Source organism: Dunckerocampus dactyliophorus, chromosome 17 (assembly GCF_027744805.1).
Source record: "Dunckerocampus dactyliophorus isolate RoL2022-P2 chromosome 17, RoL_Ddac_1.1, whole genome shotgun sequence".
Lineage (NCBI taxonomy): Eukaryota > Metazoa > Chordata > Actinopteri > Syngnathiformes > Syngnathidae > Dunckerocampus > Dunckerocampus dactyliophorus.
In genome coordinates, this window is record NC_072835.1 from 18845517 (window position 1) to 18858788 (window position 13272).

A 13272-nucleotide genomic window follows, 5' to 3' on the forward strand; every position below is an offset into this window, starting at 1 on the left:
GAATAAAGCATATGTATATATTTTTGTTTTACTGTAATACTATATTGTCGCAATCACTGTATTTATTATTTGATTATTGTGTCGTATTTATTTTGATTATACCCATACAATTATTGTACTCCCAGTGTTTTCCGTATTCTCGCTGCAGTCTTTACTCCAGAGAAGCGGTGGCGCTGATTTCTGCCAAAGAATCCGGAAGTGACGTATTTGCTTTGTGAGGCCGACGAAGACATTTTAAAATAAACATTTAGCTAACTGCTAAATGCTAACAGAGTGCTCGCGCTGGTGTGAGCCCACTGCGCCAGAAAAAAACACGTTCATATCTATTCAAGTTGTCCACTTGTTACATTTTAATGAGCGGCGCTTCACGTGTCATAGAGGGATCTAACAGCCGAAGATGTTAAGAAGTTTGATACTGGGAAATAAAGAGCATTAACACCGTGGTGAGTAAGTGACACTCGCTGTCGACTGCTGAGTTAGCGCGTAGCTGCAACTAGCATCCTGACGCCCTGCTAGTTAGCCCTCGGGTTGTCAGTCAACCGATTCTATTTTAGGATGTAACTGCTCGACAATGACCGAGCAAATAAATAGTATTCCCGCGATTTTATTCTCCTCTTGCAAAGCTTGCAGATTGCAATTTGTGACCCAATCTCGCTTCGTTGCGTAGCCTGCTGTTACCAATCTGTTAGCTGTTGCTAACTGGGCAAGGCAACTAGCCAAGTCATTCATTCTGGCACAACTAAATGTCTCAAATTACTCACCCAGCGTAAAGTGACATACACTAAACGTTGGAAAATTACATGTATGTACAATTACTGGCTGAAATAACTATTCGTGTTTGCAGCAATTGTTTTGTGTAATTTAGTCCAAATGACTTAATGTTGATTTCAAAGTAAACGTTTACAGGGTAGCTTATGTCTGTGTGATATGTGAACATTTTTATGTTATTTTGCCTTCTCTCCTCTGATTTGTGGATTTTTGTTGTTCTGGCTGATTGATGACATCATTTCTTTCCCTACTGCAGGTGAGTGCTGACTCAGCACCTTGGTCCATGTTTGCTGGACCATAGGGCATTGTGCTAAACTAGCCTGAAGATGGCTGATTCAGAGAAGGCAGAGGAATTTGTTGATGCAGAGTGTCCCTCTGAGTGCCTTGATGACGCACAGTCGGCCCCCGCATCCGCTCATGGAGATCAGGATGAACATTTAAAAACTGAGACCACCACAAGTACCAGCTCCCCTCTAAGGGAAAAGGAGGCAGACAGCCCCTTTCACACGGAGGGTGAGCAGAGTCTCCTCTCCATGCCATGCCTGATGAAGGAGCTCCGCAGAGACTCTCCAGAATCCCAGCAGGCCTCAACGGGGAGTGAAAAACCTGTCTCTCGCCATATCTATGAGAGCGACTCATCTAACCCCTGCATGCTCTCCCCCTCGTCCAGCGGCCACCTGGCTGACTCGGACACGATCTCTTCAGGAGATGAGGGTGCTGCTCCGGCCATGGGAGAGGAGGCAGAAGCTAAAATGGAAGCTGCAGACGATCCTGGCAAGGAAGCAGAAAAACAAACGGCCACTTCAGCAGCTCTTGGCAGTGGGAGGAAATCCCGGCGGTCGCGTTCAGAAAGCGAGAATCCGCCCAATGCCATGGCGGCGAAGAAGAACCGCTGCCAGCCCGTAGCAGTGGCAGGAGCAGGGGGGCCGGAGAAACAAATCAACGGCAAGCAGGCCAAAGCGAAAGGTCACCGGAGTCAGAAACACAAGGAGCGCATGCGTTTGTTGAGGCAAAAACGTGAGGCGGCGGCACGAAAGAAATACAACCTGCTGCAGGACAGCAGTACCAGTGACAGCGAGCTCACGTGCGATTCCAGCACCAGCTCCTCTGACGACGACGACGACACCTCAGGAGGCAGCAAGACAATCAAGACAGATATTCCAGGTATACAGAATTCTTTGTAATACGGGCCTTTGATATCCCATGTCAAAGTACTATCTCACATAGTATGGTGAGTAAGTTGTGTGCATGATGTCAGCATTTCCAACACCTCATATCACGTATCTAGTGAAAACATATCATGGTAGTGTTAAATCAGCTTTTTGAAATGACCAGTCATGCCACCTGTTGTGTTCTCATGCACATCCTATCTCCTCTCAGTTCATCCAAGTATACTCACTAGATGCTTTTAGCCATTCATTTATCCTAACATAACATTCAAACGGTGTGCACGCCACGGCATTGTAGAGAACATTCTTCGCTTCTTGGACGCACATAAGCACTTGTGTTTAATGTCACCTACGCCGTAGGAGCTGCAGTTCAGCGAGGGAACCATTTTTATTCCTGTAGCCTTTTTCTGTAAATAGTGTTTTATGTTGTGTGTGTGCTTGATGTGTGGGCTGTGCGAGTCTTAACTACAGACACACTGTTTGGCCTTGGAGTGCAAAGAGAGAGGCTTTGCATCGGGTGCCATTTAATAGTTGTTTTTTTTTTTGTTTTTGCAAAGGTCAGTTTGTTCTTTGCTTCTCTTCCAATGGCTACCAGTTAAATATCCTTTTTTTAAATATCTGTCTTTCATTTTGTGTCTGTCGACATTCTGCTCTATATTTAGGAAACAGTTTGTCCTCACTCCGGAAAGCTGTGGTTTACCTGTTCAACTGTAGAGGGTACCAAGCATTTATTGGCGGGGAGGCTTTTTTGTACATTAAAATAATAATTGAAACACAATGTTGATTTAGAATGAAATGTATTACCATGTCAGCACCACATCGGAATCAGCACCTCCAAGTCCGAGTCCATGGTTCTCGCCCAGGAAAGGGTGGAGATTCTGCCCCAAGTGGAGGAGTTCAAGTACCTCAGGGTCTTGTTCACGAGTGAGGGAAGCATGGAACATGAGACCAACAGGCGGATACGTGCGGCGTCAGCAGTGATGCAGACTCTGCATCAGTCCGTAGTGGTGAAGCGGGAGCTGAGCCGAAAGGCAAAGCTCTCCATTTACTGGTCAGTATACGTTCCTACCCTCACCTATGGTCATGAGCATTGGGTAGTGACCGAATGGACAAGATCACGGGTACAAGCGGCTGAAATGAGTTTTCTCTGTAGGGTGGCTTGGCTCTCCCTTAGAGACAGGGTGAGAAGCACTATCATCTGGGAGGGAATCTTTAGTAGAGCCGCTGCTCCTCCGCATCGAGAGGAGCCAGATGAGGTGGCTCTGGCATCTGGTCAGGATGCCACCCTAGGGAGAAGTTCAGGGCACGTCTGAACAATAGGAGGCCTCCGGGAAGAACCAGGACACGTTCGAGAGACTATATCTCTCAGCTGGGCTTGGAATGCTTCAGTAACCACTTGGAGGAGCTAAGCTAAGCACCCGGGGACAGGGAAGTCTGGGCTTCTCGTCTTAGGCTGTTGCCCCCGTGACCTGACCTCGGATAAGTGGAAGAAGATGGAAGGATGGATATTCCAACTGTCAAAACAGTAAAGCTAATTACATCCACTTATCCACATATTTAAAACAATACTATATACAATACTGCGTTTGGAGCCCACTAATTTAAGAAAAATAGTTTAATTTTCTCACCAGTGTGAGCAAAATATATTTGTGTGCAGTTGTAACCGTATTTTTGGAGACAATATGAGACGGTAAATATGTTTTTGATAAGTTTAGATGATTATGAACACAGTTGGTATTTAGAGGGGTTTTTCTAGTCACTTTTTTTTTCCAGTTTTCTTCTCACTGACATACCATGGCAACATTGGTTCTTGAGTGTGATCTTTTTCTGCAGTAAACTGCGGCTTGTGTTATGACACTTTTTCACATTGATTTTTTTTTCTCTTACCAATACCTTGTTTTGGCCTGTTCGATCGAATCTTCTGTCATATTTGCAAGGAGGATTTACATTTCAGTCTTAGATGGACGTGTTTACGCCCGAGTCACACCAGTTAACATGTAATCTGCATAATCAGCCATCAGGGATCTGTAGGACAGGAAGATGTCAACCATTTTTGCATCTCAAACACAGACTGCATGATGTAGTCCATCAGCATGAAAGAGTTGGTCTGCACGTAACCAGAAACCAAAACAAACAATCTGTCATTCTCTCTGTTAACACAAACAGTCCACTTGGGAAGCATGAAACCACTGCCACTGTATGTTCTTAAGCCTTGGCCTCAATGTCTTTCAAGCTGGCTTCAGACGTGCGTCGGAGAGATCCAGAGTGGGCGCCCACATTCATGGGCTGCTGGACACCGGCTCGTGGGACAGGAACGGCATCAGCAGCGTTTTGGAGGAGGCCATGACGCGCATCGCCGTCATGCAGCGCCAGACTGAAGAGCGATTCCGCGTCTGGATGGAAAAGCTCGCGCACCTCGACTCGGACGACTCGTCCAAGCGCTCAAGCGATGCCCTCGAGGGGGCACAGCAGCAGCCGTCTCAGGGAGCGCGGCCTTCCCCACCTAGTTCCTTTTTGCCATCATCCGAGTCTGCAGAGACAATGGCCGCCTATATGTTGGCGCGAGCAAACACGGGTCTTGCCTCCGCCCCGATCATCAACAACAACAACAACAACATCATCCTACCTGAAGTGGTCACTCAGAATGGAAACCTTGGCGTTCAAGATCCTGGTCTCTTGAATGTTTAGATGTCACTCCCCCTCCGCTCCTCGCAGTTCCACACTGTGATCTCAGCAGCTGATGCAGGAACACGGACCTTTGTATCAAAAGGTGAACGATGGGAGGATGACCCACCTGTATAACAGCAGACCTGAGGCCTGGTGCACCAGCTGCCATTGAATCACTGTGAGATTTCGGAATATTTCAAACCCACCCCTTGATAGACTGCTGAGTCAGGGCTCCTTGTTGTTTTTACTTCTTGTATGGCTCCCTATATGTTTTTATTCCCCCTAGCTATACTGTCACACTCATGACGATTGTGTTACAAAAATAGGAGCCGCCACATACCAATACGTCGCCAGGGAGGTGCGGCTGCAGGATAGCATGTGCCTTGTCATTCAGCAGTCATGCTGGGAGTAATGCAGCCTCATACTACTTCTTTGGGACTCGGGCGGGGTCAAAGGTGAACAACATTTGCACTGTGCATGTCTTGTGACAGACTTATTTTGGTGTGAGAGCTTTACTAACTTCTATACAGTTAACACAGTGATCTGAATAGCATTATACAAACAAACAGGTGGTTTAAACAGCGTATTTTCCATAGACTAGGAGTGTTTACATTTTGGATTTTGGGTTACATTTGCTGCTATTACTGCCTTTTTGAGCAGTAACTAGAAACTTGAGAGAGAATAGGCATTAGGTGTGATTGTTTGTTAGCCACTGCGTTAAAAGCCACAACTCTTGGCTTATATAACACCCCCCCCCCCCCCCCCAATTATTATTTTAATCTGCGCCACTCTTCCAGTTTGTTGTTGCCCCCAAAAGGGCCGTGTGTTTGCATCTTGACTGAAATCAAAGTGACCTTTTTCTTTTGACTGAAACTAAGTCCATACCCACTGTGGAGTATTAGGGCCACACTGAAATTATAATGAAATTGAATGAAATTATAAATTAAAAACATAGAACTATAAGAAAAATGTCGTAATGTCAGAGGAATAAAATTGCATTTTTCTTGGCAAAGTTGTAATTATTTTTTACTTTTTTATTTGTTAGATTGGCTGGCGACCAGTCCAGAGTGTACCCTGCCTCTCGCCCAAAGCCAGCTGGGATAGGCTCCAGCATACCCCGCGACAAGCGGCATAGAAGATGGATGGAGGGATATTGGGGCAAACTTGGCAAAACCATTATTTCAGAAGACAAACTGCTCATACTGATGAGTTATTTAAGTGCGACTTGACAAGATTTTTAAGTCCTCATGTTAACGTGTTTGCTCATAACACAGTAGATCCCCGATTTATGTCTTCTGCAAATGGTGAAAAACCACAAGTGACCGAGACCATAAAAATATATATTTTTGACACACGGCTTGCTCCTCCCCCTCCATATTCTCTTGCTCGCTTGATGTTGTCCTCCAATTTCAGATCAACATTTGCAGTAAATTCACCTCCAGAACCCTCCCCTTCTCACGTCAGTTGCCATTGTTCACTTGTGACAAAGGACCCAAACAAAATAAATACATTGAAGCACAATCCAGGTTAAAGCCCATATGTTTGTTTTTTGTGTAGACAAACCAGGAACAGCAACATGTGACAATACCTTAAGTCTTTATTGCTCTTAATGGCGCACTACTCAGTCGTAGCTCAGAATCACTGTTCCGGTTCCTGTCTATAACGCTAAGCTTTCTGGGTAATGTGGTATTGTAAGTAAACACTTACCAACACGACCCTAAATATGAATGATAATGATGCGCTGTAGATCAAATGGAATCGGAGTTACGGCCTAGGAATTGCAAACATACAAGGATCCACGGTATTCTCGTAAAATTATGTTCCGTTTTATTTCTCATAAAATTGTTGACTTTTCGTATAAAATGTCAATTTTATTCCTTAAACTTGATAGTAATTTTTTTCTCTCTCTTCAGTGTAGCGCTAATACTCCTTTGTACATACCAGCAGCAAGACACAGCATGACAATGTTTACTGACCTCCTAAAAACTGATCTGGGGCTGAGGGATCATGTGATCTTTGAGGCTGTCTCCCCTCCCATTACATCTAAAGGTGACCGTGGTGTCACCATTTAAGCAATCCTGTCCATTAATGAAGGAGTCCAATCATATTTATAGCTGGGATGTTTTCTGTATGCGTGTATGAAGTGCAGCCCTGAGAGTTGTCGGCATCACCTGTTTGCATGTCAATTCTATTAGTGTCTAGAATGTGGAAAGCCAAATCGCCATCAGGAAGCATGCGGGCAAGTTCTAGCTTTGCTTTTGCTGATAATGTCGGCTGACGGAAGCTTCCATGATACTTTTCTTCCAAACTGTGTGCATATGTGTATCTTCTCTTATTGAGCCAGTTTACCACCAAGCGTGTGCATTCAAGGAAAAAGGAAAAAAAAAAAAAGACATTTCGTTGTTGGCCAAAGAGACAAGTCTGGTTTACACAAGTTCTTTTTCTATCTTCCTCACCTGGCCTTTGCTTGGCGGGTGTTTGGTTTCTCTGGTAACGCCACTACCTGCCAGTTTAAGCTATTCAGAAGCTGCAGCCCTTCAGTACACGCTGTTCCTGCACACACACACACACACACTCGCCAGCATAGCAGCAGTGTGTGTTTGTTTGCCTCCCTTTTGACGGGGGAGAACAAACGTTCCCGACTTCTTTTGTTTGGCTTTTATTATCCAGCTGCAGTTTTGTTTCTTATTGGAGAATGATTCTTTGGACATGTTTTGTATCTACTGTATTCTAGTGTAGTTTTATGTGAATGGCTGTTATTTCAAAAGAAATAAATGGAAAAAAGCAAAACAAAAACAAAAAGCTTCTGCAAGCGGTGTATTATTGCATTATTTCATGCAAATACTGCAACTTCACACCGGCGAGGGAATAATATGGTTCACTGCTATTAAAAATGTTACAATCTATCACTAGCGAGGAACATTAAAGAAGAAAATATGTTATTGGGTGCTGCATCCAGCCCCCACACCCATCATTTCCACACCATGTATTGAATAATAAAGTGTTCTCTTTGTTCTCTGCAGACGGGCCTCCAGTAGTGGGTCACTATGATATTTCAGACACTGATTCTAACCAGGAGAGTATGAATGTGGAGAAAGCCCGGCCCACCATCATAACGCATGAGCTAGAAACACACAGAGGCCAGGATATGGCAGCTCGCTCCGGGTGTATAAGAGCCCTGAGCTCGCTCGCAGGTCAGTTACAAACCCGGTGAATCCCGGTTGACACTTTTCCTTCCTCCTGCTCTTGCTATCAGTAAACACTGGCCTTTCAGCCGCATGGGTTTTCCTCCGTGAGCGGCGGGGGTTTTCTGGGGTCTTTGTGTTGGCAAGGCGTCACACTCTGCTGTCGTTGCTTTTAAATGTCCTGCTGCCTCCTGAAGAACATCATGTCTGTCTAGCTGGTGGTGTTTAAACATCATAAATCAGGTCCACAGTTGGCGTTTTGTCCGGTGTGCCATTTCCTGCTACAAACTGCCTTTTTTTAACCCCACACCCCCACACACACACACGCACGAGTGTCTTTGAGTCGTCATTGTCTTCTCGCCTGTGTCTAAGCAGCTGCGAGGCCTGAAGCCACTCCTCCTCGTTAGACACTCCGCCCTTGTCCTTTTTGCTGTGTGTGATTTGTGCTCGTTTGTGTGTTGTTTCAGGCCACACGGAGGCGGCGCACAACAAGGACAGTTGTCAACACAAGGGCCAGATTAACATCGCCTCCTCGGACAGCGAGGTGGAGATTGTGGGCGTACAAGAGAAAGCTCGGTAAACGCACGCTTCATTCTGTGCCATTCACTTTTTTTTACAAATTTTCACGCCAATTTGGTTGAAATTAAAGAATATAGGTCCAATTTGACAGAAAAGCTGATACGACAAAATATCCCACATTTATCAAAACGAATGCAATCATTTAAGATAAGATTTGAATTACAGTTGTCCCTCGCCACTTTGCGCTTTCAATTTCGAAGCTTCCAAAGTCAGCGGTTTTCATGCGGTTTTCAAGCATAAACATTGCTAAATGAACTAAAATACAAATAAAAGGCATGGAGAAGACTCAGATGTGGCTATATATAGTATTCTACACTGGCCACTAGGTGTCAGTAATGTTACTGTTCAGTGTGACACATAAGCACCAGGCTTGATCGCCGGAACAGACTTTTATTGCAGGTTTGAATTATCTCACAACAGGCACAATAATCCCACGACAAGCTAAAACTCAACTCTGAATCACCGACGTCACTTCCTGTCCACCCCCCCACTCGGCTCCCCTATACGACCGGAACACATTTACAGCAACACACACAAGCACGAGCCTTATGTATTTTTTTAAATGGCTTATTTTATCACTATGTCTGCTATAGAGTAATACGAGCGTAAAGGTGGCTATAGGGGTGTTATTTCATGTCTAGAGAGCTTTAATAATGTTAGAAACCGTATTTAGAAAGTCGTAATCAGGTTTTCTACAAGTATATTCTAACTGAAAATTTTGCCTACCAGATGAGTCTACTTTTTTCCACTCAAAGCATGCAGCAACATTTTACAGCTTTTGATCAAACAAGTTTAGTCAAATGAAAAAGAACAACAAGACTATCGCACATTCTTCTTCTCTTAACAGCCCTTGTTGAAATTCCAAATTGTTGGACTTCAGGGACATTTGACGTCGGAGTTTCGAACCAGTGAACCTTTTTGGTGTGTGTTCCAGATGCGCTCATCCTTGCGGTGGTGTGATCAAGAGCTTGTCTTCTTGGAAAGAGAACTCGATGGAGCAATCGCACGGCACAAACCAGCCTCAGCTGTGGACTTCTGTTTCCCCTCAGTCCAACTGGGTGTCCCCCCCGGAGGTGGTGGACCTCACGCTGGACGAGGAGAGCGGACACAAATACTTACCTTAGATGACCTCTCACTCTTCCTTCTCCTCACTCTTTGCCTCTGTGTTAAGGCTGCTCCTGGACTCCTAAGTTGTCATGTATTTCAAAGCCATTTTATTGACGTGATTCCCTATTTTAATTTTAGTGTGTGGTTACACAGCACAGCACTTGTGATCTGCAGGAGTAATTTCTATTTTAGATAGCAATACCCTCCCTCTGACTTTTTTTTTGTGTGTGTTTGTACCGTGAAAAACCATAAAAGTTGCTGCTGGAGAGCTTGGTCAGTATCACAACACGGCGCCTGGCCTGCTCCACTACAGACTGTCTTCACAACAATAGAAGTCTCGCCACTGGGTTCACGTTTTACATCAGGCTTTTGCAGGTGGTCCACACTTGGTGCTGGTGCTGCTGCTGCTGCTGCTGCTTTGGTTACAAGCTTCTCTTCCTTCCTCAAAAATGTTACAAAAAGTACTATAATCTGACGAAGAGCGCACATCATGTGTCGTCAACTTCTCCGCCACGCTGACGCAATTTGAGTGCGTGAGTTGAGTGTGAATGTACGAGACTGACGGCGCGTTTTTACTTGCTCTGAATGAATGCAACACAAAAAAAAAGCTCCTCAATTGCAAACTATAAAGAAATGTATCTTCCACTAAATACTGCATCGCGACATGTCCTGAATGCCTTGAAATGTGCACTGTGTTCCTTTAAATTCTTTTTGTCCAGCAAAACGGTGACTTTTGCTATCTTGACAATGACTATTTTAATAGAAGAGGTAATTGACTTATAAAAGAGAATACATTGACATTCTGCGTTGTTTCCCCCCTGCCAGTGACATTTTATCATCCACGTTTTCTTTTTCGTTGATAGTTTTTCTCGTAGGGTTACTTGAGGATAGAAGAGATGTGGAAATTGACCTCTGCTGGTTACAGAAAGGGAAAAAAAGATCTTACATAGATTCTTAAACCAAAGTAAAAATCATTTGTCCTTGTTTAAATTGGTCTAATCGCATTCTTTGGAATTTTCTTCCATGTTTTATTAAGTTGGACCCTTTGTGATATTGTTGCTGTCCATACTTTTCATTGGACAGTAACAATACGAGGTCACTTTTTTCAATTTAATTAAGCACCAATGCTTTTTAATGCCACCGCCACACCGCTTTTCATTATCGCATCATTTTATTTTACAGCTTTGGTTGACCTAACATGGGAGGGCATTGCTTAAAACATGCCTCTTGCACATAGCACGTTTGCCCTCGACGTTATCCTCATCACTGATCATTTAACCTTCCTTCCATTGCTTTTTCAATGTCAGTATTTTAAATTAACAAAATGTGTTTATATTTTGGCGCTTCTGCAAGACCTTCCTTTAACTTATGTCTGTAGAACAAAAAAAAAAAACTATTTTAAAACAATAAATAGAATGTTATTTAATGACATTCTTGTACAGTCCTTTATTAACACGTTTGCAAGTTATGTTGTGATTGTTGATTGTTTTTGTTACACAATTTTGGGCCAAGGAAGTAAAAAAAATTCCAAAAACATTTAATTATTAACTTTTTTTTTTTTACATTTATGTAATTACATAAGTAATTACTACCCTTAAAGTTGTCCACCATATTGTGTAATTTTTTTTTAAATGAAGTCGTGACATTGTTTTTTTCATATAATTTGAGCAGAATCAAATTTTTTTGTTGAACAATAAAGGATGCTATGATGGAGTATTAGGGCCACATTGAAAAAAAAATAATCAGACTTCAAGAGTAAAGTTTTAGTAAATTTACGAAAAAAGTCGTAAAGTTACAAGAAAAAAAAGTAGTACATTTGAGAGAACAAAAGTGGTGAATTTACGAGAAAAAACAGCTGTAATATTGCCTTTGCCCGAGGCCAAAGGTCACATACATCCCCTTTTTTCATAGCTGTCTCAGGCAATGCCTGTTACAAGGATGTTTCCTTCCTGAAAAGCTGTGCTCCATTTTCTCTCTGGTTTCCCTCGCGTATGACACGATGACACGTAATATTACCACTTTATTCTTGTACATTTGCCACTTTTTTTCCCCGTAAATTTACGACTTTAATCTCGAAATGTCAGATATTTATTTTGTTTGTGGCCCTAATGCTCAGTCTTAGGATGCCAAACGGGATACAGTGTGGACAATTTATCACGAGTGTCTCACTTAATAATGAATGAATCTTACTGACAAAATTCAAGTTCTAGTGTTGCTTGAGTTTCAAACTGATTTTCTTAAAAAACAAAACGTCCTCCAGCTATTCTAACCTTTTGTTTTGTCATGAGATGCGAAGTGTTTAGTGTGGACATGTTCTGCTCTCCATGAGTGGGATGAATTGGCCTTATACGTACAATACTTTGTGAGATGTCTCATTGTTTTCCTTTATCCCGAGCCCCAAATAGTCTAGACAACTGCCTGGCAGCCAACAATGCGGTACAACCTCACTCACAAAAAGTGAGGGTTCAGAGGTCGCCCAGTGACACCTGCCACTAGGGGGGGACATATGGAGTTCTCTCTTACAGAAAGACAAAGGAGTGGAGCAATGCAACCAAAGACTCCTTAAGTCGTCGTCTTTTCACCCCTCAGGGTACAACAATCAGCTGTATGCTAATTTCACCATGCAAGACTGAAAAGTATCCTTCCACTTCACAGTCTTCACGTTTAAGATTTGGGGTTTAAATACTGATATAAATGTAGTAGGAGTTTGTAGCAATACATTTTGGGGCCTGAGAATTAATATTTCGGGAGTTTGGGGATGGAATTTCACAAAAAAAAGCCCGTAATAATACGATCACCAAGACCCTGGAGAGAGATTCTGATCAATATGATTGATTTCCAATTTGTCCCAAGCTGTACTGTACTCTCAATTTCAGTAGAATCCTTTCACACCTTTTCTGACTTTCTACTGGAGCTACACACCGTATTTCATCGGAATCTGTTCACAGCTTCCCTGACTTGTGGCCGTGTTCCAAAAACGATCTGCCTCCAGATTCCATAACACACAAGTTTTAATATTTAATATTTAGAGTTATTATAGTAAATTACTCCAGTTATTCGAAACTTATTTTTTTCATATACAGTGGAACCTTGGTTAGCGTCAATTTGTTCCAGAAGGTCCGACTCTGACTGAAACGGATGCTAACTGAATCAATTGTTTATTTTCTCCATTATGTAAATCAAATTAATCTGTTCCAGAAAGCCAAAAAACAATTTTTATAGTTTTACATTTAGTTTTTCATGCAGGAAACAATTCCAAATGCATTTAAATGATGAATGACAAGGACAAATGAAAACTGAAGGTTACTTCTGTTTTCATCAAAAGCGTGATTCTTGACGTGACTGTTCCCAAAGACACGATGCGGCAGCGAGACACCACCTTCCTGTTTTGCCGTGAGTCATTTCAAGAATTCAAGAGTGTTTCTCACCTCAATTACCCAAAATGGTGCCACATAAAGTTTCAAAGAAGGTGAAAAACACTCTTGAATTCTCAAAATACAACAAACAAAACAGGAAGACTGTGTCTGTGTTGTGTCTCGCTGCCACATCGTGTCTTTGGGAACATTCACATCCAGAACCATGTCTTCAATTAAGGTAAAAGTAACGTTAAATGTTAATTGATCCCTTTCATTTGCCATTTAGATGCATTTACAATTGTATGCATGTAAAACAACAAAAACTTTTTTGAGAGTTAGCCGCTGATGACATCATAGACCTGCTACGTAGCTGACTTCCGGTTCCGGGTGCCACTTTGTAATTTAGCAAGCTAGCTTCTTTGCTAGAAGCGGAGAATGTTT

The 13272-nt window shown here is 42.8% G+C and overlaps 1 protein-coding gene across 3 annotated transcripts; it reads left to right on the forward strand.

The window, feature by feature from the left end:
* The first annotated feature begins 219 nt into the window (after nucleotides 1–219).
* On the forward strand, nucleotides 220–10966 carry ark2n (arkadia (rnf111) N-terminal like PKA signaling regulator 2n). 3 transcript variants are annotated; one of them, XM_054756369.1, is made up of 5 exons: nucleotides 220–447; nucleotides 1025–1932; nucleotides 7628–7798; nucleotides 8257–8365; nucleotides 9303–10965. In XM_054756369.1, exons 2-5 carry the CDS (start codon nucleotides 1095–1097, stop codon nucleotides 9490–9492), a joined length of 1308 nt encoding a protein of 435 aa, XP_054612344.1. In that variant the 5' UTR covers nucleotides 220–447; nucleotides 1025–1094; the 3' UTR covers nucleotides 9493–10965. The 3 variants fall into 3 exon arrangements, with proteins under 3 accessions (XP_054612344.1, XP_054612343.1, XP_054612345.1); XM_054756368.1 differs by having other exon boundaries at nucleotides 222–443; nucleotides 9303–10964; XM_054756370.1 differs by lacking the exon at nucleotides 220–447 and having other exon boundaries at nucleotides 1083–1932; nucleotides 9303–10966.
* The last annotated feature ends 2306 nt before the right edge of the window (nucleotides 10967–13272 follow it).

Coding starts and splice junctions, on each gene's coding strand:
- ark2n (XM_054756369.1), top strand. CDS start 1,095: ATGGCTGATTCAGAGAAGGCAGAGGAATTTGTTGATGCAGAGTGTCCC. Junction 7,799..8,256: donor AGCCCTGAGCTCGCTCGCAG/GTCAGTTACAAA, acceptor GTGTTGTTTCAG/GCCACACGGAGGCGGCGCAC. Junction 8,366..9,302: donor GGCGTACAAGAGAAAGCTCG/GTAAACGCACGC, acceptor TGTGTGTTCCAG/ATGCGCTCATCCTTGCGGTG.